Source organism: Pieris rapae, chromosome 15 (assembly GCF_905147795.1).
Source record: "Pieris rapae chromosome 15, ilPieRapa1.1, whole genome shotgun sequence".
Lineage (NCBI taxonomy): Eukaryota > Metazoa > Arthropoda > Insecta > Lepidoptera > Pieridae > Pieris > Pieris rapae.
This window is the reverse complement of record NC_059523.1, coordinates 7,695,559-7,720,548: the sequence shown is the minus strand read 5'-3', so window position 1 is coordinate 7,720,548 and position 24,990 is coordinate 7,695,559. Positions and strand designations below refer to the sequence as shown.

At 35.8% G+C, this 24,990-nt stretch overlaps 2 protein-coding genes across 2 annotated transcripts in view; both read left to right on the top strand.

Annotated features, from left to right (window-relative positions):
• LOC110992790 overlaps nucleotides 1-15,016 on the top strand; it is an 82,776-nt gene extending 67,760 nt beyond the window's left edge. The window contains exons 3-6 of the mRNA XM_045631435.1: nucleotides 7,323-7,561; nucleotides 11,575-11,667; nucleotides 13,645-13,785; nucleotides 14,026-15,016. Of these exons, the coding sequence (XP_045487391.1) occupies nucleotides 7,323-7,561; nucleotides 11,575-11,667; nucleotides 13,645-13,785; nucleotides 14,026-14,804 (1,252 nt within the window). The 3' untranslated portion in view covers nucleotides 14,805-15,016. The remainder of the gene's footprint in view (nucleotides 1-7,322; nucleotides 7,562-11,574; nucleotides 11,668-13,644; nucleotides 13,786-14,025) is intronic.
• A 233-nt stretch (nucleotides 15,017-15,249) lies between these two features.
• LOC110992794 (sodium-dependent high-affinity dicarboxylate transporter 3-like) lies at nucleotides 15,250-24,761 on the top strand. The gene is made up of 16 exons (XM_022258761.2): nucleotides 15,250-15,343; nucleotides 15,420-15,434; nucleotides 15,516-15,651; nucleotides 16,873-17,025; nucleotides 17,528-17,652; nucleotides 17,980-18,091; nucleotides 18,306-18,396; nucleotides 18,842-18,902; nucleotides 19,181-19,303; nucleotides 20,381-20,483; nucleotides 21,084-21,199; nucleotides 21,783-21,874; nucleotides 22,385-22,480; nucleotides 22,840-23,039; nucleotides 23,887-24,042; nucleotides 24,245-24,761. The coding sequence occupies exons 1-16, from the start codon at nucleotides 15,336-15,338 to the stop codon at nucleotides 24,437-24,439; spliced, it is 1,782 nt and encodes a 593-aa protein (XP_022114453.2). The 5' UTR covers nucleotides 15,250-15,335; the 3' UTR covers nucleotides 24,440-24,761.
• The last annotated feature ends 229 nt before the right edge of the window (nucleotides 24,762-24,990 follow it).

The window sequence follows — 24,990 nt, the reverse complement described above, 5'->3', positions numbered from 1 at the left end:
TCGGCTTGAAAGACTGTGCAGTGGGGCGCCATCTTCATTTTCTTGCTGTTTATTTCCATTCCATCTTTCCATTCTATCCAAGCGGCGCCCACTCCTGTACTTGTTTTGCTGCCGTCCGTATAGATTTGTGTGCCGCCGTGTCTTGCGATTTCTTCCGGATTTGTGAGCATCTTATAGTCAAGTTTTGTTTGTTTCGCCGGGTGTGGGAGATCCACATATCGCACTCTCTTCTCTAATTCCTCGCCCTCCTTCAGTATTTCCGTGCTGACTCCCCTTTTTATCTCGTATAAGGCAGCGGCTTCTTGAATACGTAGGTCTAGAGGAAGTATCCCGGCCAGTAGGGTTGCCGCGTGTAACGATGTCGTCCTATAAGTTTTGGCAATTTTTTGGGCAAAGCCCCTTTGCAGATGGTTTAGTTTTTTCCGTACACAGATTTTATTTGTCGCGGGAGCCCACACCGCCGCCGCATACATTACGATTGGTTCAATAACGGCAGTGTACGTGGTCGCGATAACCTCCTGGTTTAGTCCCCATTCGATCTTCGCGGCTTTAGCCAGCTGTTTATATATCTGAATGGCTTTCCGGCATACTCTCTCCACATGTCTGTTGAATGTGAGTCTAGAATCCAGATCAACTCCGAGGATTCGGATGTAGTTATCCATCTGTATCGGTACATTATTCATATTTAGCCGTGGGGTGTCATATTTTAGTTTGCGAGTCACCACCATGGCTTTGGTCTTGTGTGGCGCAAATTTCAGTTTGTTTAGGATACCCCATCTATGTATCCGGTTCAATGTTAGGTTGAGTTTCTGCTGGATCTCGCTACCGGTTTCGCCTTCCGCTATCAAAACGATGTCATCCGCAAAAGCCTGGACGTACTCACCACTATTTTGCAAGTCCTGGAGGAGCGGGTCCAATATTAGATTCCACATTGTTGGTCCCCCTATTGAACCCTGAACGCAGCCTTTGTTAGTAACTTTTTCAACCGTGTGTCCAGCGTAGGTTAATTTAATTTGTCTTTCATGTAAGTAACTATCCATAACTTTCCTTAGTTTTAATGGGCATTGTTCTTCTGCCAGGCGGACTCTAATTTGCGGCCACCAAGCGCTGTCAAAGGCGCCCTCTATATCGAGTGATACGATGGTTAGTATCTTCTTTTGTTTCAGCTTTGCGCGTATATGTGTGACTGCGTCATATAGGGCGTCCTCAGTGCTCCGCTGGGGCATGAATCCGTATTGGATTTTCGAGGTTTTCGGGACTAGATGCCACTTTAACCGAACGATTAGCATCTTTTCGTATACTTTACCTAGAAGAGGTAGTAAGCCTATGGGTCGATAAGACTTCGGGTTTGAATAATCGGCCTTACCCGGTTTGCGCAATACAATTATTGTAGCAATTTTCCACAATTTGGGGAAGTACCCTAGCTCCAGGCATTTGTTTAGGACGGTGAGGAATAAGTTAGGCGCCGCGTTTATCGCGTGCCAACTTATGTCCGCCGTTATGCCATCTTCTCCGGGGGCCTTTCTGGGGTTGAAACTGAGAGCGGCAGTTTCGAGTTCAGTCATTGTGAAAGGGGTATCATAGACTAAGTTATGTTCCTCTTTGTTTACTGTGTTTGCTCTTCTTCTTACCAATTCGTGGTCTTCAGTTTCATCCTCACTAGTATCTTCCGGGAAGAAAGTTCTTGCCAGGGTCTCCGCTGACTCCCTTTCACTAACATATCTACCGTCCCTGCAAAGTGGTATATCCTGGACTCTGGTCTCTGTCCCTCTTATCACTCTATATATACCTTCCCACATTGTCTCTTTTTCCTGTTTCTCACAGAACTTCTTCCAGCTCTCAGTTTGGGCTTGTTTGATCCGGTTTTCATACTCTTGTTTTAATGTAAGGTATTCACCTACGACCTCTGGCCTTCTGCGTGCTGCGGCACATCTTATCCTCCTCTTTCTAGTCTCAACCTGTTTCTTGAGCACCTGTAGTTCTTCGGTCCACCAAGCCATTTTAGTTTTCTTCCCGGTTTTAATTTTTGGAATTGCTACATCACTTGATTTGATTACTACTTCTGTGAACTTTTCTACTATTTGTTCCAAGTCTTCAATTTTATTTAACTTTCTTACGACTTCTTCTGTTAACTGAAAATTTTCTATATTAAACAACATTTCTTCCTCGAACTTTACCCAGTTAGCTTTTTTACTATTGTAAATTTTTGTTTTACTCCTTCTATGAATTCCTTGATGTATGTTTGCATTAATTTTGAATAGTATGGCATTATGATCCGAAGAAACCATTCCGATGTCCACTCTCCAATCTTCGATCTTTCCCAGTAGGTCACTCGTGCACACTGTTATGTCTATGTGGCTGACTATTCTGGTTCCTCTCCTTATTACCTCAAATGTTGGTTGCTGCCCATCGTTCAGTATGTGCAGACCAAGCTCAGTTACCAGACTTCCAAAGGCTTGTCCTCTATTGTCTATTTTCGGGCTTCCCCACCACGGACTTTTGGCATTTGCATCACCTCCTAGGACTATTCTTCTCTTGAGCTCATTCACCGTTGTTTCCAGGTGCTTTAGATAGGGTTCTATATCCGCTGGGTCTGGTTCCATGTAGTATGAGATCAGTGCAATGCCAGACTCCGTCGTGGTCTTCAGTTTAATAGGCACTATATTGGTTGTTGTTAGTGCGGGGTATTGGATAATACCAATATCCTCGTCAAAAATCAACACTGCTGCCTTTATAACTTTACCTGCCGGAGGATTCTGGCACTGCACCACTCTCACTCCACTGTAATCTTTCACCCTGCCCAGGGCTCCAATGTATGGCTCCTGTACTAGAGCGACTGTTATTTTTCTAGATTGTGCCTCGTAAATAAGTTCGCTCATTGCAAGGCTTTTCCTTTGCAGGTTAACCTGCACTATTTTTATCGGTTTAACCTTTTGCTGGACCTTAGCAATAAGCTATTCTGCTTCTGGCCAAACTTTCCCACCTCTTTCTTACTGGACAATGCACGTCGAAGGCTCCGTGGTCTTGTCTCTCGAGACCAACCCTTTTGCAGTTTATACAGGTGGGTTTTTCATCTGCTTTATATTTAGGACATTTCTCCTGCATGTGGGTTCCTCCACAGTAGGCACAGGCACAGGCCAAATCGTCTTCTTCCGTGCAGTGCTTACGCCCATGGCCATATCCCAGACATTTCATACACTGCACCAGGGGGGACTGATCCCCAACCCACACCCTTTGAAGGTCCACATGCACTTTTCCTGCACTAGTCAAAGCTTGCCATAGTTTTGGTGAGACTTGAAGAATGACATGACCCTCATGTGGGTTCCTCGCTCTGCGACGGTATTTTTCGGTCATCCTCCAGTCTTCTTCTCTTATGTGTTCTACTATTTTCCTATTTTGTGTTCTTATTGCCTGCTTTATGTCCTCTTCTGTATTGTAATTCAGCAAATTCTTAAGGATGATTAGTGGGTCTTTGTTTTCGACTTCTTTTACTTCCAGGTGTTCATTTTCACTCTCTAAGTTTTGCTTGAGTCTCTCCTTTTCCTCTAGATCTCTACATCCTATTATTACTTTTCCATTTTTGATCTTTCTTATCATATCCACTCTAATGCCTCCCTTTTTAACATTTGCGGCTTCCCTGATTCTATTTATTACTTGGTCTCCCGTTTCCTTTTCATTTCGTGGTGCTATTATCATGGAGTGCAGCTCCACACGTTTGTTCTCCATGTTAACACCGTGTTTTGCGTTGGTTGGCCTCTCGCTTCTTTCTTTTCCGCTCGTTACCACCTTGGCATAGGATCGTCTCTCCTCCAACACTTGTCTCACCACTGTTGTCTGTTCTTCTATTTTTTCTTCTAGTCTCTTTTCCCTTCTATTTTGTTCACTAATATTTTCTTGAAGTAGCTTAGTAATTTCCTCTAATTTTTTAGTCTCCTTCTCTAGTCTTATCAGCTGGTCATCCATCTCGTTTGATTTCGTCTGTCGTGTACTATCAATTTTATCATTGTCTTTTATTCTTTCTTCCTCGTATTCTTTGTCTTTCTTCTTCTCGTTTCCCTCCATTGACTGGGCCTCTGCTTCTTTGACTAGCTCACACAGTCGTTTTATAGCAGTGGTCACAGCTATTTTAATTTCGCCCTTTAAAGTACGAGCAGCGTCTAGTTGGACGAGGGCACTTTGTTGAACGGCTGTTGCCTCAGCAGCTTTGCTTTTATATGTTTTTGAGTTTATGTGGGTTCTCGCCTTCTTTTCCTCAATTGTTACCCCCTCCCACTGATCAATGCTCTTCCTGACACCAGCGGCCACTACGGATGTGTGTGCACTAAGCCTATCTTGTTTATTAACCTCCACGAATGTCGAGGGGTTTGGTTTGGTGGGTGTGCGCAACCCAAACATCCTAGTAGTCCTATACTATATTTAATAAATAACAATAGTAATAATTTACAGCACTGTCCAATAAGACAGTCCAAAAGTCAATCAAAAGGATAATCGATGTATACAAATATGTCAAATATGTATATATATAAAGTAGGTCTTGAAGTCTAATGTCTATTCCCAAAAGGGTGGTGTTAGACAGTCAATAAGTTAAACTAGACAATACTCAATTTCACTTTCTATAACTATAACAATACTTAAAAGTTTTAGCTTAGTCTAAGGGTCTGTCCCCAATAGGGTGACAGCCGTCAGTTTGTCAAAGATTAGTTATACTTATTCTAGTAGCTGTCCCCAAAAGGGAACAAAAAAAAAAAAGGTAAAAATTATCTTAATTCTAACTTAATATTAAGTATATCGGGAAGGGTGAGCCCTGTGGGGATTTATGGGAGGGGACTGTGGATAAGGGGGGAATTATTATTATTTTTATTTATTCATTTATTATTATAATAAATTAAAAAATAACAATAATATTATTATAATTTTTTTTTTTTTTTTATAGGGATATTATCAATGTTGATAGAATGGGGTCAATGTTTGGCTAGGACGCACCGTTCCCGAGATATGTACGCTTTCCTCCAGGATTCTTCCCGTCCACGTAGCTCTTCTCCGGTTGGTCGACTCTTCAAGTTCGAAGCGTCGCTGAGTTTGGCTCGATGAGGGCTATCCAACGACGTATCGCACTCACTGCGGAAAATCGGATTTCACCGACCGCGTGCCACGTTGTTTTGGGAAACTTTTTATAACTTTTCTATTTCTGGGTCGAAAAATCCTTGCGACCCCTCAAAAGTTGCGGCGTTGCGAGTTCTATCTAATAGATATTTTTAATGTGAGGGTCGTCGCTTTTATTTTTGAATTATTTTTCTTTTTGTGGTTCTTTAAAGAGGTTATTTGTATTTATTACCTTTTAAAGAAAAATCTCTGAACCGATCTTCATGCTGGAGGTATCATAGAACTCGGCTCGTTGACGGCTATCGAGAGAGATATTACACTTAAGCCAGAGGCCCGTATTTCTTCGACCACGTGCCACGTGCTTTTTTATTTTTATCTGGTTTTTCCCCTTTTCCCGAAATTTTTTGAAATCAGCACATCTTAGGTGCAAACATAACAGCCGTTCCAAAACAGTACACAATACACTCTCACTAATTAATTATCAAACTTAAATTCGCGTGTTATTTTACGATCGTTTTATTGCGCGGTGTAACACTACCTCACTCTTCGACTGCTCACAGCCGTCTCTCTCACTAAAGAAGTTGGAACTGTATGTCATTTTGTTAATTTTTTTCTTACTTTGACCATAGTAGTGTAGATCTTTCTCATAGAAATTTATAATAACAATTCCTGCCAATCTAGAAAAATACCGTGGATTCAGGTCAGTTGATCAGTTCTTGTTTCGTAATATTTTTTAAATTAGAATTTGAACAAAAAACCAATGTTTAGAATAATGAACTGACATACTCCAAAATATTTTATTTACAAATGAAATAAAATCTTTATTCATGTAGGTAAACAAGTACACTTATGAACGGCAAAAAGTTTAAATTGTAAACTTACATTTGTTACCAGTTCGCAAGTCATGGTCGTAGGCAAGAAGCAGGCAAGAATAACCTGGTTGAAAACTTGAATGTCTTTTTATCGAATAACAGATAGAAGTTCAGAAATGTATTTCAGAATCCAGTAAAGTGTTAACAGTAATAAATGTTACAACTGTTTTTTTAAAGTGTCGGTTCGCAACGCGGTCGTTGGACGTTCAAACTTCGATCAGCGGTATGCGAATTTTCCTATTATTTGGTACTTGTATATATTATTTATTAGGATGTTAGTCATATCTTAAGCTTATTTAGTATAATCAACAACAAATTGTATTACATTGCCGCCACCTAGCGGCGCTGAGGAAGTTAAATGTAACCAAACTTCCAGAACACTAGAAAACGCCATCTGTAGTGAATTTACTAAATTAGCTAGGGTGCTACAACAAGGAAGATATTATGGTGGCTGTACACACTCGGCGAGAGCCTCTCGCCGAGAGTCTCGACCGAGAGGACCGAGAGAAGAGCGCAGCCTGTACACACTCGTTACGTTATTTGTATTTAAAACACCGTTAATAATGGACGTGGAAACCCCTGCTGTAACACATAATAACCACAATAACCACAGTCATCGAGCAAGTGATTGAACGAGTGTGTACAGGTCGCTCTCGTTTTACTCGCGAGACCCTTTGACTCGTGCGCAAAAAACCGACAGGCGACCGAGAGAGGCGAGACCGACTGCGAGGAAGCGAGGCGAGACGAGAGCTCTACTGTACACTCTCACCCTCGGCCTGTCTCGGGGTGTCTCGCCGAGTGTGTACAGCTACCATTAACGAGTGCTGCGAGAGCGAAACGCTCCACAGCACCTACGAGGCCCAGGCCCGCTCTAGGCCCGCCACAAGGACCGCCGTTGAGCGGGGCGCGAAACTGACACCCCCCGCAAGCCCATGGGCGCAACGGGGCTCCCAGCACCATCCGCGGGTGCAGATGGAAGATAAGGAAGATATTTTTTAAAATCTTACAACAATTAAATACGAATTAAAAGATCAAATGTCAAGTAACCTACTTAATATTAGCACGATGCTTAAAGTTTTTTAGCAATAAAGCTTTTATTATTTCACATACATTTACATTTATATTTGTTTCATTTAGAATATGAATTAATGTCACGGGACCAAACTTTTAAATGTAATATAGTGTATGTAAGTTAAGAATACGTCTAATTATGTGGAGAGTCATAAAAGTACTGTAATATAAAACTTTCCCTTGTATATATCGGTATTAGAAATACTAAATTACTGAGATACGTAATACTGTAAAACCTCTTTGCACATATAAAAAATGTATACCGTAAATTTCCAGACCCACACCACCATCACCGACTCTGATATCTCAGATTGATTCATCGGTAGCGTGTCTTTGGCTGCTTACTCCCCTGTCAGCCGGTACAGCAGTGGTTGCCGTACTGGTGGCAGTCACTACCAACAACTGGCTACACACAGAGGAGAACATGCTTAATACATCCTTCAATGGAACAGGAAGACATGAATTAGTTGCAAAACACACAGTATCTGGATTATGGAGGATATGTCATACTGATCGTAAGTTATTTCAATGGTTACGCCTTTGTTTTCACAAACTTTTGTTGTTTTGGTCTTTTAGAGTGCATAACGTTTTATTATTTTTTTTATAGAACAGGGGGCAAACGGGCAGGAGGCTCACCTGATGTTAAGTTATATCGCCGCCCATGGACGATGACTTGTGGATGTTTTTATCATACAATTCGCATTCTACTATTTAAAGTTTTATCCATATAAATAAAGGAGTTATTTTTTACACTTCGTTACCTTAAACATATACATATACAAAATAAATATAATATAATGAAAAAGTGCGTGCATACAAAGTACACATGTCCCAAGTGATCTTTCTTTGTAAATTAATTATAGCTAAGGCAAAAGCCCCCATAGATGATCATACAGTATATGATCACACATTATATTTGTATATTTAAAAGTCTGAGTTTACTGCACCAGATGTTGTGAGACAAAATTTGTAATTTAAACTTGTAATATGTATATTCTAAAAGAATACATCAACCAATAGCGTGTATTTTTTCTCGATTCGTCTTTTTCTCGAATCGATCGAAAGATTGAGAGAGTAAGGGAGTACTCTCTCAATCTTTCTCACTGTAGCCTTCTTCAACCTCTCGCGCCAAGGCGCTACTTCATGCTACATTCGCCCTTTCTCACTCTCTTGCAATCAAGTCTCAATTGCTTTCTCCCTCGACAAAAACGCTGCTTATATTATTATTATTGCGTTTCATCCCAAAAATTTTAACTAAACTAAACTACACTCAAAAAAATTATATTAATTAATATGATAAGCTAATCTTAGGGTTAACGAGTCATAATAAATATAAGTAGCTTATTACGAGTACTTACCGTATTCTGTAATCAAATCATATTCAATAACAAACTCATTTTACTGCAGCGGTTCCTCGGTAATCGGCTAATCTCATGGCTGAAATGAGACAATCGAATTAAAGAGTCCATTCTGTTTGAGGTAAAGAATAGTTCTATATTGTCGACGCTCTAACTTCCTGTAGCGATTCCGTTTGGTGTGTTGTTTATGCATTTTCGATGTAGGTCTCTTGATATCTACAGTGCTGAGTGTGTGTTATTGTGCCACGATCAAAATAAATTATTTTCTTTTCAAATTTTTGTATCAAAAATACTTAAAGAGTCAAGTTTAACAAAAACGGAATATTTAAAACGATAAAATTTCAGTTCCGTAAAATATCTAGAATGATTTAATTATATTAAAATATAAACGTATGAATTCATTACCGCAATTACCGACAGCTTTTCATGTTATTTAAATAATAATTTACATATTTTAAACGGTTTACAGATGCGCTTCGAAGTTTCTCATTAAAAACTTCAATAATTTTTATGTTTTTATTCAGATGCATTTAATTTTTAGGTCATAACACAACACATTCGACGAATGTAGAATCATTTTAAAAATTCGCAAAGAATAGTTACTCGCTAAGGAATTTTTAATAGTAAATACAGTCCATTCCTGTCCCGATCGAAAAAGTTTTAAAAGAATATTATTTACAATCTCCTCTAGTTTTTCTAAGTTTTATACTAATTTTATCTTTGGTCGATAATTCGGTCAAGGCCTGTCCAGAGTGACATCATTAAAATCAATTTAATACAATTTCTTTGATCATGTTGATTCATGCGCACTAATTAAAGACGTCAATATTAAAAAAAAAAAGATCTAAATGTACATTTACTAGTTCTCCAATCAAGATTAGAATGGGAGAGATTTTTTTCATGATTGTGGTAATCAAATGCTGGCTGATAAAAAAAAAACAAAACTGTACTATATTGAAAAATTTTGGATTTACTTATTTGATTTTATTAATTAAACCTATTCTCACGGGATGACATCAAATTGTAAATAATAGTTGTGATAATGAATTTAAAAACGATTAAAAGGGTTTTTATGATCTTGATTTATAAGCATACACTCATAAATCTTCATATTTCGTTCAATAATCCTGTTATTATTGAGATTCAAATTTGATTATTTTGTGATAAATGGACATCTGAAACTTTTTGTCATCCATAGTACAGTTAAATAAAAATGTGTGCGTCTACTAGTGTACACACGTAAGAAGTAAACTTCTTTATGACCTTATTTTTTGAAAAATGATATACTATGTACATGTATATTACAGAAATTGGTTAAAAAAATTTGATAAATGAGATAAAGTTTAATAAAAGGCTTTTATTATCAAAGTCATGAATACAAACAATACAATTATTTCATTTTACCTAATTACTACTAAGCTTTTTACAGAATTTCATTAATTATAATAGAATTATAACTATCATTGTTATCGTTATTATATACTTTTGTAATTAATGGCTTGGACATATTGACAATCGTGGTAGGGACAAGAAAAATATGGCGCGTAACGGAAAAATGTGACGGTATTTGTTTTTCAAACGCCGAAGTTTCAAATATCAATTTAAAATGCCCAACTTAAAACGGCGTTTTGATGTATTTCGGTAAATATTTAAAATTTTATATCTACATAAATGAAAATATGAAATTGAATATTTACAAATAGTTTTGCATACAAACGTCGCTTCTTCGCGGAAGCTTCCTTCAGCGTCATACAATGGCCCATCCGTGCGGAAATGCATTGTGCTCAGCCCACACTCGGCCCACTTTTGCGTTTGAAGTCCAATGACGCCGCCATTGCTGTCACGTCGACCGTGACTGGTCCATTTCCTCTCCACTCTTCAATTATCTCAGTCCATTTGTATTGTATAAGTCAAAGCCCGAATGCCTAATAGATCTATTCTATGTAAAAACATTGTTTCGGTATATCTATGTAATAAAAATCCGAGAATTGGGTTGTTTCAAATATTGAATGAACGGGCACAAAAAGGCCGCTACTAAAAACAAAGCGATTTCATTACTGTTATTATCTGAATAGGTATTCATAAAAAAGTGATTCTTAATGTATTTAGGCATTTCTATTATAAAAATATTTTAAATGTAAAAATTTATAAAACAGAATAAATCGGCTTTAAAACTATTTTAAATAAACACGTCTATATTTTTTACATTTAAAAATTAACTATATCATTCAGAAAAAATAAGCAAATACAAAAAAAATTGATGCTACAAGGGTTCAAACGTACGACCCGTAAAAAGTAAAAGCCTTCTTAATACTAAGCCTACACTGCTCTCAAATCACATACGCTAGTTACAGCAAGTTGAGTTAATGTACCTTCAACAACCATTTAATGAATACAAGTCATAAAATGTAACCCTTCAAATCCTCAAGAGTATTTTATTAATTGGAGCATCAGGTTTTATTCCACGTCTATTTTATACATAGAAACTTAATATACTAGATGGTTTAATAACATTATGATAACATAAATCAAATTATTTATCGGTCTTTATAAATGGCAATTTTTGTCAATATAGCTACCATGATATTTTGATATAAAGAGAATTGTAAAGACGAACTACGGCTATGAATATTTTCCTAAAATGTTGCTTAAGGCAATTTTCGGGCTGTGGGAAACCAGCTGGCCACTGAAGTATTTCCGAACAAATTATACTTAGGGTCCTTCAAGAAAAGCGTACCATTTCTTAAAAAAAAATGTGAGTGTCCATGAAAAATATCAGGTGGTCTTCCAGCCCATTTGCCTCCTACTTAGAAAAAACCTTGGTTAATGATAACTCTAATACATATGTCGTCTTTCGTTTTTCATCTCACCATCCCTACAAAATTAAGTCCACGTTTTTCATGTCGTATACTTTTCAGTGCCGAACTTTAGTTCGGCAGTAAGTGCCGAAGTAGTTGGTACTTATTAAATTTTGGAAGGTATGAAAGTGTTCTCCATGTCCCCTCTGTGAGTAAAAAAGCTAAGCGAGTAAAACCCAGTTCAGTAACCAAGACTGACACAAAGTTACTCTTTAAATTATCTCATTGAATTTACTAATAGCAAAACATTACAAGTTTATTTTTCGATATAATAATTTATTGTATATCTAATTAGATATTTATTATTTTCAGCTGGAAAAACAATATATAGGTGTTTGGATATACCATATTTTCCGCTGTCACAATACGTTCCAGATCCATTGGATTCTACAAATGCTATACCCTGTAAGTAGTTATTAATACTATACTAAACTAAATACAAATACTTGACTTTTAATTCACTTTACACTGTAATTACAAAAGTTATATTCTTGACAAGCAAAATGAAACTATTATAGAGATGCCTATTATCATACTTTTTTACTCTAGAGCGTTTAAGCGATTTATTTGGTCATATAAACGAATGGAATTAGTACTAATCTCGTCTTTAGTTACTTGTTATCCTAACATCTGTTATTGGCCGTTCTAGGGTTTTATATAAATAAAAGGTAAAATGTTTTTTGTAGCCTAGAAGTGGTATGCCGCTGCCTTGCTACGATTAATGTAAATGAAAGTCAAATAGGTCACCCATATAATAACATTTTAACAAGTTGCAAAACATTCCATAGCTGAATGTATATTTATAGATATTTACAACAACATTTTGTATGATTTACTAAAGCAGTTTATTTGGAAAAGAGGAGAATTATACCGATAATAGCCTAGTTTACTTTTGAAGCTAAAAAATATTTATTGAATCAAAATATCCTTGAAAGAAATCAAAGTCAATAATAAATCATATTACCACGATAACTAATTGGTGTTATGGTATTATAAGCGTACGACGGCTCAAAATAAAACTCGAAGTGGTGTTGTATATGTTTATCAATCAAACATTAGTGATGGTCAAACAAAGGGAAGCCTCGTAAAATCGTATCGTAAACTAACCCCAAAATACACGCTGGTAAACGGGACCAGACGGCCATTTCGCAATCTGCGCATCCACCGACAGTTTCTAGAACATCTCGCTGGAAGCTTCGTTCGTAACCGGTATGGTGGACTCAGTTTCGTACTCGATCCCTTGTGCGTAAAGTCCTAGATAACCAAGCCAGCCTAGCTCCTTCCAGAAGCACAGAACCCGGTGTTTATCCACAGCCTCACATTCCAGGACTACGAGGATGACTGATGCCTCTGCGCTGAAACAGCCTCTGCACATGGGGTTGTCTGTCGCGCCTAGGACAAAACATGTTCATTAAGGGGAAAATGACCCGTAATTTTCCCTACCATTGTTTTGAGATTAGTTATGTTTAGGATTAGAAGTCCCTTTGTCATTTGCTGCTTGACTGGGGGCAGAGCTATTTGGACTGTCCGTGCTTCGCGACCATCATTGATATTGGAGTTCTGTGAATCTTGGCAAATCCAGGTTTGCACATGCCAGTAGAGCAAGGAAAGGAGCGGATTTCGAAACCTCTTCTCGCTAGCTCGTCGGCTAGCGAGAAGAGCAAGCATAATTGCTTCAAAATCCTTTCTTAATAATTATATATAACTAATTAAATAAAATTGTATATGGATAAGCTGAGAATATATTATACAAGATAAGCCCCCAACGCTGGTTTTCTCACATTTAAAGTAGCCTCATCGTGACATAATAATCAATTCTTGTCACATACAATTCAGTAATAAGTAAATATAAACGTTGACTATAGAAATTGCAGTGTTGGCCTAGTGGTTTCAGCGTGCGACTCTCACACCTGATGTCGTAGATTCGATCCCGGGCTATGTACCAATGGACTTACTTTCTATATGCGCATTTAACATTTGCTCGAACGGTGAAGGAAAAAATCGTGAGGCAACCGACAAGTCTTAGACCCAAAAAGTCGACGATGTGTGTCAGGCACTGGAGGCTGCTTACCTACTTGCCTATTAGATTTAAAAATTATCATGGAACAGATTCAGAAATCTGAGGCCAGAACCCAAAGAGGTTGTAGTGCCACTGATTTATTTATTTTTTTGAACATAGAAATTAATCTACTCTACACTTGTTTTTCAAAACTAAAATGATAAGGAATGCGTAAGATATTTTATTACAACCGCGTTATGACGATGGAAGCCAACCTACTACGTATCTGTAGAATTGTACTCGGATACTACCGTCAATATTTAGTCTCCAAGTTAACTGCTAAATTTTTTCCTATATTATCATAAGATATCAAACTGTTTCAGATGTGGTAACAAGATCTGCTGCTCCATTGCTGCTTGCGGTCTTTACACAGGCTGTTGGTGCCTTGTGCTGCGTACTTGGACACTGTGTGAAAGGTCGAAGACTTTACACGTTTATTGCTGGAGTGCTTTTTATTATTTCTGGTAAGTATACAGGGTGGTGAACAATTTATATTACTTATTTGTTTTAGTAAATTTGGGTTTGGCAAAAGACTGCCTTTTTTCATATACTTATTAGAAACTCTCCAAACTATATACTTTTTAATTTACAAAATATAGTAACATAAATAAATATCAAGGTTATTAGAGAGGGATATCTCGTAAAAATGTAAGTTACATTATCTATTTTTATTTTGTTTTAACATTGGGTATTTCTCTTTACAGGTCTAATTATGCTGACTGGAATCGTCATGTACATATCGGTATTTAAGTCTCAACTAGGTCATAAGCTACGATATATGACCTACTTTGATACACCACGGATGTCCTATAGTTATGGCTACTCCTTTGGATTGTATATAGGTGGATTTGTCGCTGCTGAATTAGCAGGCACATCAGCTATATTCCTTTTTCTTCAGTGGTATCAGAAAGACTGGATAACAGAGATAGCAGAAAAGGCCAAAGCCGACTGCCGGGCTTGGGATAGGGAATATGCATTTACAGAATTCAGAGAAAGAGACACAACTCTATTAGAAAGGCGAATGATGAAAAGAGACACCTACCCACCGACAGGCTCATCTGCAGCTACACCCCGAGAGCGTCGACGCTTTGTTTATGATGGCGATGATGTGCCGCATTGTTCTATTCACAAGAATAGAAGAATCAATCTCAGTTCGGCATCACTTAAGGATTTATCTTCCTCTACGCTATATGGATTTCCAGCCGCTCCACGCCCAACAGCTTGTGACAACTACTTTGAGGAATTCAAGGAAGTGCCACAGAGTGCAAACACGTTGAGCGGTTTAAGAAGTGCTTCTATTTTTCAATCGCAAGCGTCTGTCGCTAGTGGAAGGTTCCTAGACTCTACTGCAGTGGAGCCCCCACCATCTCGAGAAGAAGAATTGGTGACATTTGGAGCTGCAAGGGCGACTGGTGAGGAGAAGCCGCCTCGGCACGACAGAGCTGTTGGTACTGACCCTTACCGCAGAACAACGCCTGTCTGACTCTTGAGAAAGGGCGCCCTCCCTAAAAAGCATATCGATAAGTGAACAGTGATGGTAATTCCGATTCCAATTTAAATTCTAAAGCAGGAATACTGGCCGTGAAGTGACTTTCGAATTTATAAACGTTATAGGTGATTTGCGTTATGAAAATTTTAATTGTTACATTTCCTCTAAACACTGCCATTTAGGTATTTAGTGGTTTTATTATAATATTTAATGTACATATTATTATTATAAATATGGATTAATAAAATATTATACACGAGAATACTTATTGGCATCTGTTTTTTAATAATATTTCATACAAAATATTTTTAGTAGTCAAGTAAGCTAAGTTGGTTGAATTACAGAAATATAAAAATAAGGTCAAATAGCAAACATTAATATAAATTAACCTCCTTTTCCCCGACCTACTAATTTCGTTCGAAATTCAATTTTGACAATTTAATAATAATTGTTTGAAGGAACTTCAAATAACTTAAAAGACGTCCATGCAAATGAATGTAAAACAATAATTCAAATTCTTTAATAATGGGGATGTAAGTATTTTAATTATGTTCATAGATCTATTTAAATTGTTTATAAAATTCGTTAATACCTTTTTTTGTCTTTCAGCCTTGCGTCTGTGTTGTAAGTACCAAACACATTTTAATATTTATTTTATTATGTCGTTACTTATACAGTGAATTTTGCATTTTGTTTTATTTGTAGCGGTCCAAAAGACCCAAGGACGCCCGTCAGAGGTCCTCTGCCACGAGTAAAGAACTTATTTACTCGTCACTTCAGGGGTATAATTGGTGTTTTGGTTCCTCTTTTTGCGTTATCATGGCAGCCTGTAAAAGGACAAGTAAGAAATCTTAAAATATAAAACACGAAAGGTTAATTAATTTAACTAAAATAGTACCTTCTTCAAAGAGCGTGTCAAAAGTTAATATACTTTTTACTAAGGTTTTAGTACATTTTATAAATGTACTAAAACCTATACTGTTATCTTTGAGGCTTTAAGTGGTTAAAGGTAACCAAATTTTTAAGAGTAAAGAGACCAAATCTTTCAGATTCACTTCTATTACAAAACCGCTTGACTGGTGCCTTATAGTTAACTTAAAACCTGTTCACAACACAAATATCTAACTCTTTTTTATAGAAAGCCAAAGCCAAACCTTAACTGATACTAACTCAGATGAATACTTTAAAGAATCAGCACTACTTGTAAGAATCTAACTCGCATTGATTCGTAAAGAGTTAAACGGGCAACAGCACCACAAATATTTGGTGTACGGGAAAAAGTACTTTCTCTAATAATTTATATAATGTTCGCCCGCATTAGTAAATTGACTATAGTTCACTGACTTTTTTTTCATAAGCTTTCATATTAACTTAAAAAAATATTTTACATAAAGCTGGTCCTGACGGAAACAATTTATTTTTTATCTGGCCAATAAAAATCGAAGGAATTTCTCCCCGTACATTAGTTTAGCCGAGAAAGTGGATTTAAACATAAAAAAATAAAAAATAAAAAAAATAAAATACGTTTATTTTGGAACATAAGATCTTCTAGGTATCACTTATTCCACGTCAATCAATTCAAACTTGTAGGCATCCCTACTCATCGGCAAAGACAGAGGGTGTAGGCCGAGAGAAAAAGCCGGCGTAAAAAACTCTCGGTACTCTTTTAAAAAAGCAAATCATCAAACAATATTTAAAACAAATATATCAAATTAATTAGAGGCAGCCTGCCCAGCACTAGTCCCAGGCCCTTTTATCAACTAGATAATCAATAACTTTATAGTAAGCCTTTTTACACAGCTTTTCTTTAATACATTTCTTAAATTTATTAAAAGGCAGAGATAAAAGAGCCTCTGGGATTTTATTAAAGAAGAGTATCCCTTTCCCCAAAAAAGAATTACTAACTTTACACAGTCTAGTACGGGGAAATTGCAGCCTGCGTTTGTTCCGAGTATTGACATTGTGCGTATGTTCTAATCTAGTATATTTATCACTATTTTTGTACTATTATACTATTAGTATTTCGTATAAATGTTTTTAATCATAAATATTATTTTTACAGAACGATATAACAGTGATGTGCATGTGGTTTATGATGTTCTGGTTTTTAATCTGGCAGCCAGTGAGTGTGCCCGTAGTCGGTCTGATACCACTATTCCTTTTACCCATGACTGGTGTGATGTCCTCGCCTGATGTCTGCAGTAGTTATTTCAATGTAAGTAAATATAACTATTATTTTAGAATTATATTATAGAACCGAAACGTGAGACTCATATGCGTCCGAGTTATCTTGAATTAATTAATAAATGTTTACCTACGAAGGTTCACAGCTGTGTAATGAACTAACTACCCACAAATATAAAAAAAATATTACTTTCATTCAATTCAAAGCTAAGTGAATATTTCTGACAAAATTACTTTTAAATTTATTTCTTATAATTATTTTTTATTCATGTCTTTGGTTACTTTTACTTTGAAGTTTTTTGTGTGTACGGCAAAAAATATAGTGGATATAATATAATGAATAGTGTTAATAAATAAAATAAATATATAGTGTGCGTGATAAAAAAATGACCTAACACCGAAATAATACACGATATACATCTTTGCAAAGTATTTCATTTTAAGAGAAGGTACTTTACATTCAATTTACATACAATTACAGCAATATATTGATTCTTTTTTCAAATTTTAATTAAAAATGGCCTGTTTTTCAGGATAGTATCTGCCTATTCATATTGTCTGGAATGATTTTGCTTCTCCTGAATATGTCAGGTTTTGACAGGCGTTTTGTGTTATGGCTGCTGTGTTCGGGTGATAACTGTCAGTTCTCTGGAAAACGGTAAGTTTGAATTGAATTTACATTCCAGATTTAATTTCTATTAAGACCGGCCGTTCTGCAAGGATTTCATAGCGAATGATTCTGGGGAGAGATGTGTATTTTAATCTACTTTCACTGTAAAAACGTGTAATCGATACGGACGGTGAGGTGCTGTTCCTAACATAGCGCAACGATTACCAAAGTAATAATAATAAAATAACTTCACTTATTATTATGACTTTGTTCTTATGTGCTTTGTGATTGTACCACAAATTGTACCACTGTCTTAGCATATAAACGATTTAATTTTCATTTTTAAAAGGGTAATAGGATTTTTAACTATTTCAGAATCGTGTTCAAATCGAGTGTTGCCGCTTTTGTGATGTCCATGTTTAGCAACCGACTGATAGCATCTTCTGCTATAATACAGTACTTGACACCTGCGTACATTAATTTGCAGGTATTTAAAACGCACTGGTAAATGAACACTGTTAAATGTTTTTAACTTTATTCATGTTAAAAATTAACATAAATTAAGTTTTGTTGTATAGATTAATAATAATTTGTAAGAAATACAACTAAGATCACTGTCTTAATTTTTAATATAATAAGCGTCGGTATTAAAACTAATATGTTTGATTTAAAATTTATATGACTTTAAACGATATTTTCAGTCTTACACCTCCCGGTACAGAGCTACGGAGCCAAACTATGACGCTATGAGGCACATCGTACTAAATGCAGTGCAGACATCATCGTCTATAGGTATGTTTATAATTAACATTACGTATTGGTTTCGCAGAACTGCAGATTGATTCTGATTATATTTTAATGTGAAAACAGTGACCATTATTTTATGGAAGTTTATTATTCCATAACTATCAATAGTTGTACAGACAACGGATATATTTCAACGTATTAGTTAAAATAAATTTTAGTTAGTACTTCAAAATCAAAATCATTCATTGAGGTAAAACAATATACATTTATGGACGTCGACAAAGAAATACATATTAAATGCTATCGTGAGCAAAATAATGCGACGAAAAGCAGCTTGTAACTAGCCAATTTTATTATTTACTTTTGAAAATCTAAAAACTTTTTTGATTTGATTTTTTAATGAAATTCAATGGGAACGTTATTTAAATATTTTTAACCGACTGGATACTGTCTCAAAACAACAGGTACTAGTTGTCATTTTTTTTTTCAGGAAGCACAGCCATTCTTCACTCTTCATATACAATTCTTGCTATGCGTGCTATGTTCTCTGAGTAAGATTTTTTTTTGTCATACCATTCAACAGCAACTTTAAATACGATAAACTTCTACAGAAATCGTGATGTTTTAAGTCCAACATGGGATTGCGGGTAGGTCTTGTAGAATTAAGAAGTTGGCGAATTTTAACCACATTTCTTCATCTGCTTTAATTGATGAATGTATGATGTAAATGTGGATTTAGCAATTTGTTTTTTTGACACTCATTTTTTTAATACAAATGTATTTTTGGCCAACTAACACGTCTAAAATAACTTGTTAATTTGTTTTACAGGCAAGACAAGAAATTAGTGTTTCCAGATATATTCAACTATTTGCAGTATACCGTGTTTGCTTTTCCAACTGCTTTTTTCATGTTCATATTGAACGTATGCTATCACATGCTATTAATTAATTGGTAAGTCAAATTATATTTACTCTTATGACGTTTACTTTATGTTGAAACAAGATGACAAGACTCTGTTATCCGGTCGCCAAGCTCCAAAAAGTACATTGTTTTTCCATTTTTTGTCATCGTATCTTAAAGTAGGGCAAATGGAAAAAGTATATGCTGCTGTTGAGTAGTTTATGTATCCATCCTTTGAAAGATCGATACACGGTTTAAATAACTTCGCTCGATTGAAAAAATAACTGTATGGATTTTGGATAATTTGCCAATTTGTGACGCTATAAATTTTGTCAAAAATTTTATAGATACTATTTTTGAAATTTAAATATATTTTATTGCACGCTTAATCCATTTTAGAAAAATAATTGATACAGTAATTGTTTACATTACTAATTGCTATTACGGACCGGTGCGCCTCAGTGATCCAGCTTCTATTGCGCACCGCAGTCCATTCTGAGATACTAACACAGAAACACATCAATTCGTGAGATAGGGCCTTAAGTGATGTGGCGCAATGGAGCAGAGGCGCTAGACCTTCGAGAGTTCCGTAACAAGTGAAAGCTACAAAAATATCTTCAGTGATATTCGGGACCCTATAATATAACAGGGTCACAAAGAAGCGTATGACCCGGAAATAACCATAAATACAGTCAGACTGAACAGACGTACCTCATTAATGTACAGTATCAAATTCTCGTGTTACAATGTTAGTTACCATACTCCTCCGAAACGACTTGACCGATTTTTATCAAATTTTATATGCATCATATTCAGTAGGTCTGAGAGTCCATTGCATACCCTTAAGGCTTAAGCGATATGGGGCGTTCACCTCAAGAATTTATTTTTATATTTTTGACGATTTTTTTATGATACAACATATAAAAATACTTACAAACCTTAGTTTCCACCCTCTACAATTAAAACTTTGAGGTTTGTCACTAGAGTACCGTAGCAGAATGTTCCATGTTGGTATGTACTAATAGCTGCCCCTGCTGCTGCTTGCTCCTTCAAAGGAGAAACGAAGTTCGCAGGGCCAGCTATTATTAACATAAATTTAACATATTATGCGGCCCGAATGTTTTTTAGGCGGATTGGCAAACCAATGAGTGCGAGCAGTATGACAGAATTCCGTAATTCAATATTAAAAAATAAGAGCAGCTTACCGAAGAAATCTACGCGCCACGAAAATGTACGTACCTATTAGTAATACAGACGCGCAAAATCATATTTATCTAATATATGAATGTTTGTATCTTGAACAGCGCTCCTTTGGAATTTAAGCTACCAAAAACATAAACGTATGGGTTACACGATACGACACGATACGAACTGTCACCTCTGGGCGGGTGCTCCCCAGTACCAGCTCCTTCCACTTGACCGTATTCAACGAAGAGCGGTTCGAATCGTTGACGACCAAACTCTCTCCGAACGGCTTGATCCTTTGGCGTTGCGTAGAGATGTGACCCCACATCTCTATGCAAATACTTTTAACCTCAAATCAAAAATAATTTATTTATTTAGGTAACATAATGTACATTATGAACGTCAAAAAAGTGAAATATACAATAAATGAATCTAATTTTAAATTTACTGCCAGTTCTCAAAGGGCGTAGAACGGAAGAGAAGAACTGGCAATAAACTCTCCGCCACTCTTTTTAATCGCCAAGTTTCTTTTAAACAAAGTTTGTAAGGAGCTGCAACCATTACACTCCATCATTATTGTATAAGCTAAATTCTAAGACATGACAAGACAAGAAACGAACATCAATTCTTATTAAACATTTTTCAGCTTACGGTATTGTTTGCATTGCTTTACCTGATAACTGTTATGTTCCGTTGGAGTAGATGGACTGGAGCTTCCTGGGCTAAGAATAAAACTCTCCCGAACAACGAGAATCTGCCAATGTAAATCAATGTTTTTTTTTTATAAATACGAGTAATATAGAAACAAAAACATAGATTTATTACATTAATCATATTATGTTACTATATACAAAAACGACATCGTGTAATTTCAAAATAATCAGATTATTATCCTATGAATGGTGTATAAGAGTCGTCAAATTTAGCGAATGAAATAATGTTAAATAACTATTTATAGTTGTACTACATAATTAATGTCCTATAACCCCTAGGTGGGGCAGAGGGCGTCCACATTGAATCTGCATCGCGTTCGGTCTTGGGCTTCATATTTCACCTCGCTCAAAGTCCTACCATCTCTCTTTGCCTCGAGTTATACTACATATTATGGCTATATATCAGTCCTAGAACACTATATTAACGAAAGAAATAATCTTCCTTTAAAACTTATCATGGTATCACTTAACATCAGGTGGGCCTCCTGTCCGTTTTCCCCCTGTTTTTAAAAAAAAAGCAGTTTGTAAGATGAGTACGTACTTAAGGTGTAATAAGACTGTTGTAAAACCAAATACAGAAGTAGAAGTAGTAAGAATATATAAAATTTGTAATCAAATATATTTATTTTCAGGATAAAGGATGCATCAGTGGCTGCAATTTTCTTAATGCTCATACACGTCGTTCCGAGAACATGTGGATGGATGAAAATACTACAAGCTGAAAGTAAGAAAATACGTTTATAATCCTCGAATAATATTATCAGTAGTTTCACTCTCTAAAGACAGCAAGGATAAAAGTAGATACCGGCAAGAGATGTAAAGGACTACAAAAGAAAATATGGATTGATAAAGTAGAACTAACGTGGCAAAACTGGTGCTCAACACAAAGATAAATAGAATATAGAGGAGTCTTTTACCCAGCCATACATATTCTAGACCACTAAAGAATAACGTTTTTTCGGAACTTATACTTACACAACTAATACTCATTATAAGAAATGTAATCTATTAAACTAAATTATTGTATGGATTCATGTAAAAGAATTATTAATAATTATTTGAACAGTAGGATTATTTTATAGTATGAAAGTGTAACGTAGTGTTGATTCACATAAAAAAATGTTCCTACTGTCAAACTGGCATAACTACATGCTGCAGTATGACAGTAGGAACTTTTTTTTTATTACTAAATCAATTAATATGAAACCGTCTAATGTTATATTAAAATTTTCAGAAAAAAGTGAATGTGGTTCACTAAAGCCGGATTCCGCATTAATGTTTTGGCGATTTGTTGACAAGAATACAAACTATGGATATATTATTCTGATTGGTAAGTATTGATGTGACAATGCAACTCTAGAACCAGTACGCTGTAAGAAGACAGTGACAGCGTCCTTAAACGATACGAACATGTACGTGTAAACTCATAGTTGAATGTGAATAGAATTTGGTAGAATTTTTAATCTAATTAGTGGCGTTAGTACGCACTATTGGTTTTTGGGTTTGCATTTGTTCCTGTGATCACTTGCATATGTTGCTTAGTTGCAGTGTCAGTTAGCCTTTAAACACGACGTAGGGGAGCGGGGGGCAGGTTGTTACAATTTTTAGGAACATTCTCGAATCGCCTAAATTTTCACTCACTCCAGTTACAATAGAATAAGGTTCTAAAATGATTACCCATCTTTACAGGATCAGGAGTCGCTCTAGCCCGGGCCATTAAAGTCGCAAATGGTTATCCGAAGTGTTTTAATTTCTACGAGAATCTGATGGATACTAAGGCATATTGGAATAATCAGATGGCATTGATCTCAGTGGTTGCCGCTATAGGTCCAAATATAATGTCTGGAGTCGGATCGCTTATTTCTTTTTTGCCGTTGATTTTGAGCGTTGTGCGTAATTGTGGTCCTTTGAAATTTTCAGCATGTTTAGGGCCTGTTTCACAATGTCCGGATAAGTTCTAAATAAGCTATTTTTACTTATTGGTAGGATAAATAGTATTTTTGCATTTCACGACTGATGTGTTTCAAATGATGAAGTCATGAAATGTGAAGTATCTTATTTGGAACTTTTATCTTTCGAATAATTTGTGTTGCATAGCTATTTGGCAATTTATCCATACATTGTGAAACAGGCCCTTAATATTTTAAATTCAGTTTCAGATCAATCAGTAACACTGATATAACATAATTTATAAATATTACTAAGAATGTTGAGGTTTTTAACCGTTATTTGCAATCATTATGACAAATTATATATATGCAACGTATTATATTATTTAATGGCTATATGTTATTTTACTAAGAATCATTAATTATAATAATTATTACAACTTTGTACGGCTATTTGCAGTCGTATATTATAACTATGTACAGTTATACAACACTAAAAACTAAAAGAAAACCATACAAACAAATAACAATCAATGATAGTAAAGTGTAGTAATTCAACAAATAAAATACATATCTATAATTTATTGTCCCTTCTAATAGTCACCGGCAGTAATGATCTATAATTTTAATACAAGAAAACAGGAGAAAACTATTGGTTGTAATTAGATATTGATTTTGATGAATACAAAATTGTATAAAAAATAAAAATTTAAACAGTCATTAAAAATACATGTGTGCATATGCGCTTTGTATGATTATTTTGCAGTAGAAAATAACGTATATAAAGAATCGTATTTCGTTAATTGTAATCGTTGATTTTTGTCGTCATACTATTTTAATATTCCAGAGAGGCGAGGGTGAAGACGAAAGTCCATGGAAACAGAACAGGTATGCAGCAGTTCTTGCTGCTGGAATGGGATCATCTTTTGGATTTATGTTGCCGTTTTTATATACACCAGCCTACTTTTGCCATTTCACAGGGAAAGTACCAATAAAAAAGATGGTAATCTTTTACAAACTTTTTTGTTGATATTAAGTCGCACAGGCCAACAATTTCGTTTACCATAACAGTTGACGTATCCGAAAGAACTCCAGAATAAATAGGATTCCTAGCTGAGATTCATTTGGTGACATCTGAACTGTACTGTTGTGTGTGTAGATGTGTAGATGTTGAATATTTATAAATCTGAATAATACTTTTGCAGATATTGTATTCCATCGGTTCACTGATTATATGCACGATAGTTTTGTGGGCGGCGACCTGTTTTTGGGCACCTATTGTATGGCAGCCTCCCGCGGAAGGCTTCGAAGGAGTAGTTGTGGTTGAAGGCGGAGACGCCGGTGGAGGCGACGCTGGTGGCGGTGGTGACGAAGGCGGCGGTGATGAACCGGAGCCTTAGTCTTATGACTTGTGTCCGGCTGTCTGACATTTGTGCCTAATTGTCGACACTCGTCAGTCATAATTTTATTTAATGTTATTCGGAGAGTACTTTATTTATTAATTGTCTTGTACTCTGTCTATGAGTGAGATTGCATACTCTGGAAATTATCAACAGGCATATATATGTAGTCTCCATGAGAAAATAATTTTTATTATGGCTTACTATTAAATGATAAATAGGCGATATCCCAACGATAAAGCTAAGCATAAAGCAGATTATGGATAAATCGAATCGTGCGGAGTCAATCAATATCAAAACTGTGGAAATAGTAATTTTTTCCATCCAAAATTTTATTAACTTTCAATTATATATAGGCTTACTTATATTGAATTTACTTCTTTCTGCGATGTATCTTATGAGTCATACGAATGTTTTCCTTTATTAGTTCAGGCTGCTTATCTAATTAAACGTATTTTACTCGTATTTATCAAAACACTAATTTAGGAATGTAACAGTTTTGTAACGCTTTCTGTTATTTGTTATTGGTCTAAACTGTAAATTATAATAAA

What these genes read in the sequence shown, in the direction of transcription:
- LOC110992794 (XM_022258761.2), top strand. An exon ending in ATGCGTGCTATGTTCTCTGA is followed by an intron (nt 18,903 to 19,180) that starts GTAAGATTTTTT and finishes TTTGTTTTACAG; the next exon opens with GCAAGACAAGAAATTAGTGT. An exon ending in TGCCGTTGATTTTGAGCGTT is followed by an intron (nt 23,040 to 23,886) that starts GTGCGTAATTGT and finishes TTAATATTCCAG; the next exon opens with AGAGGCGAGGGTGAAGACGA.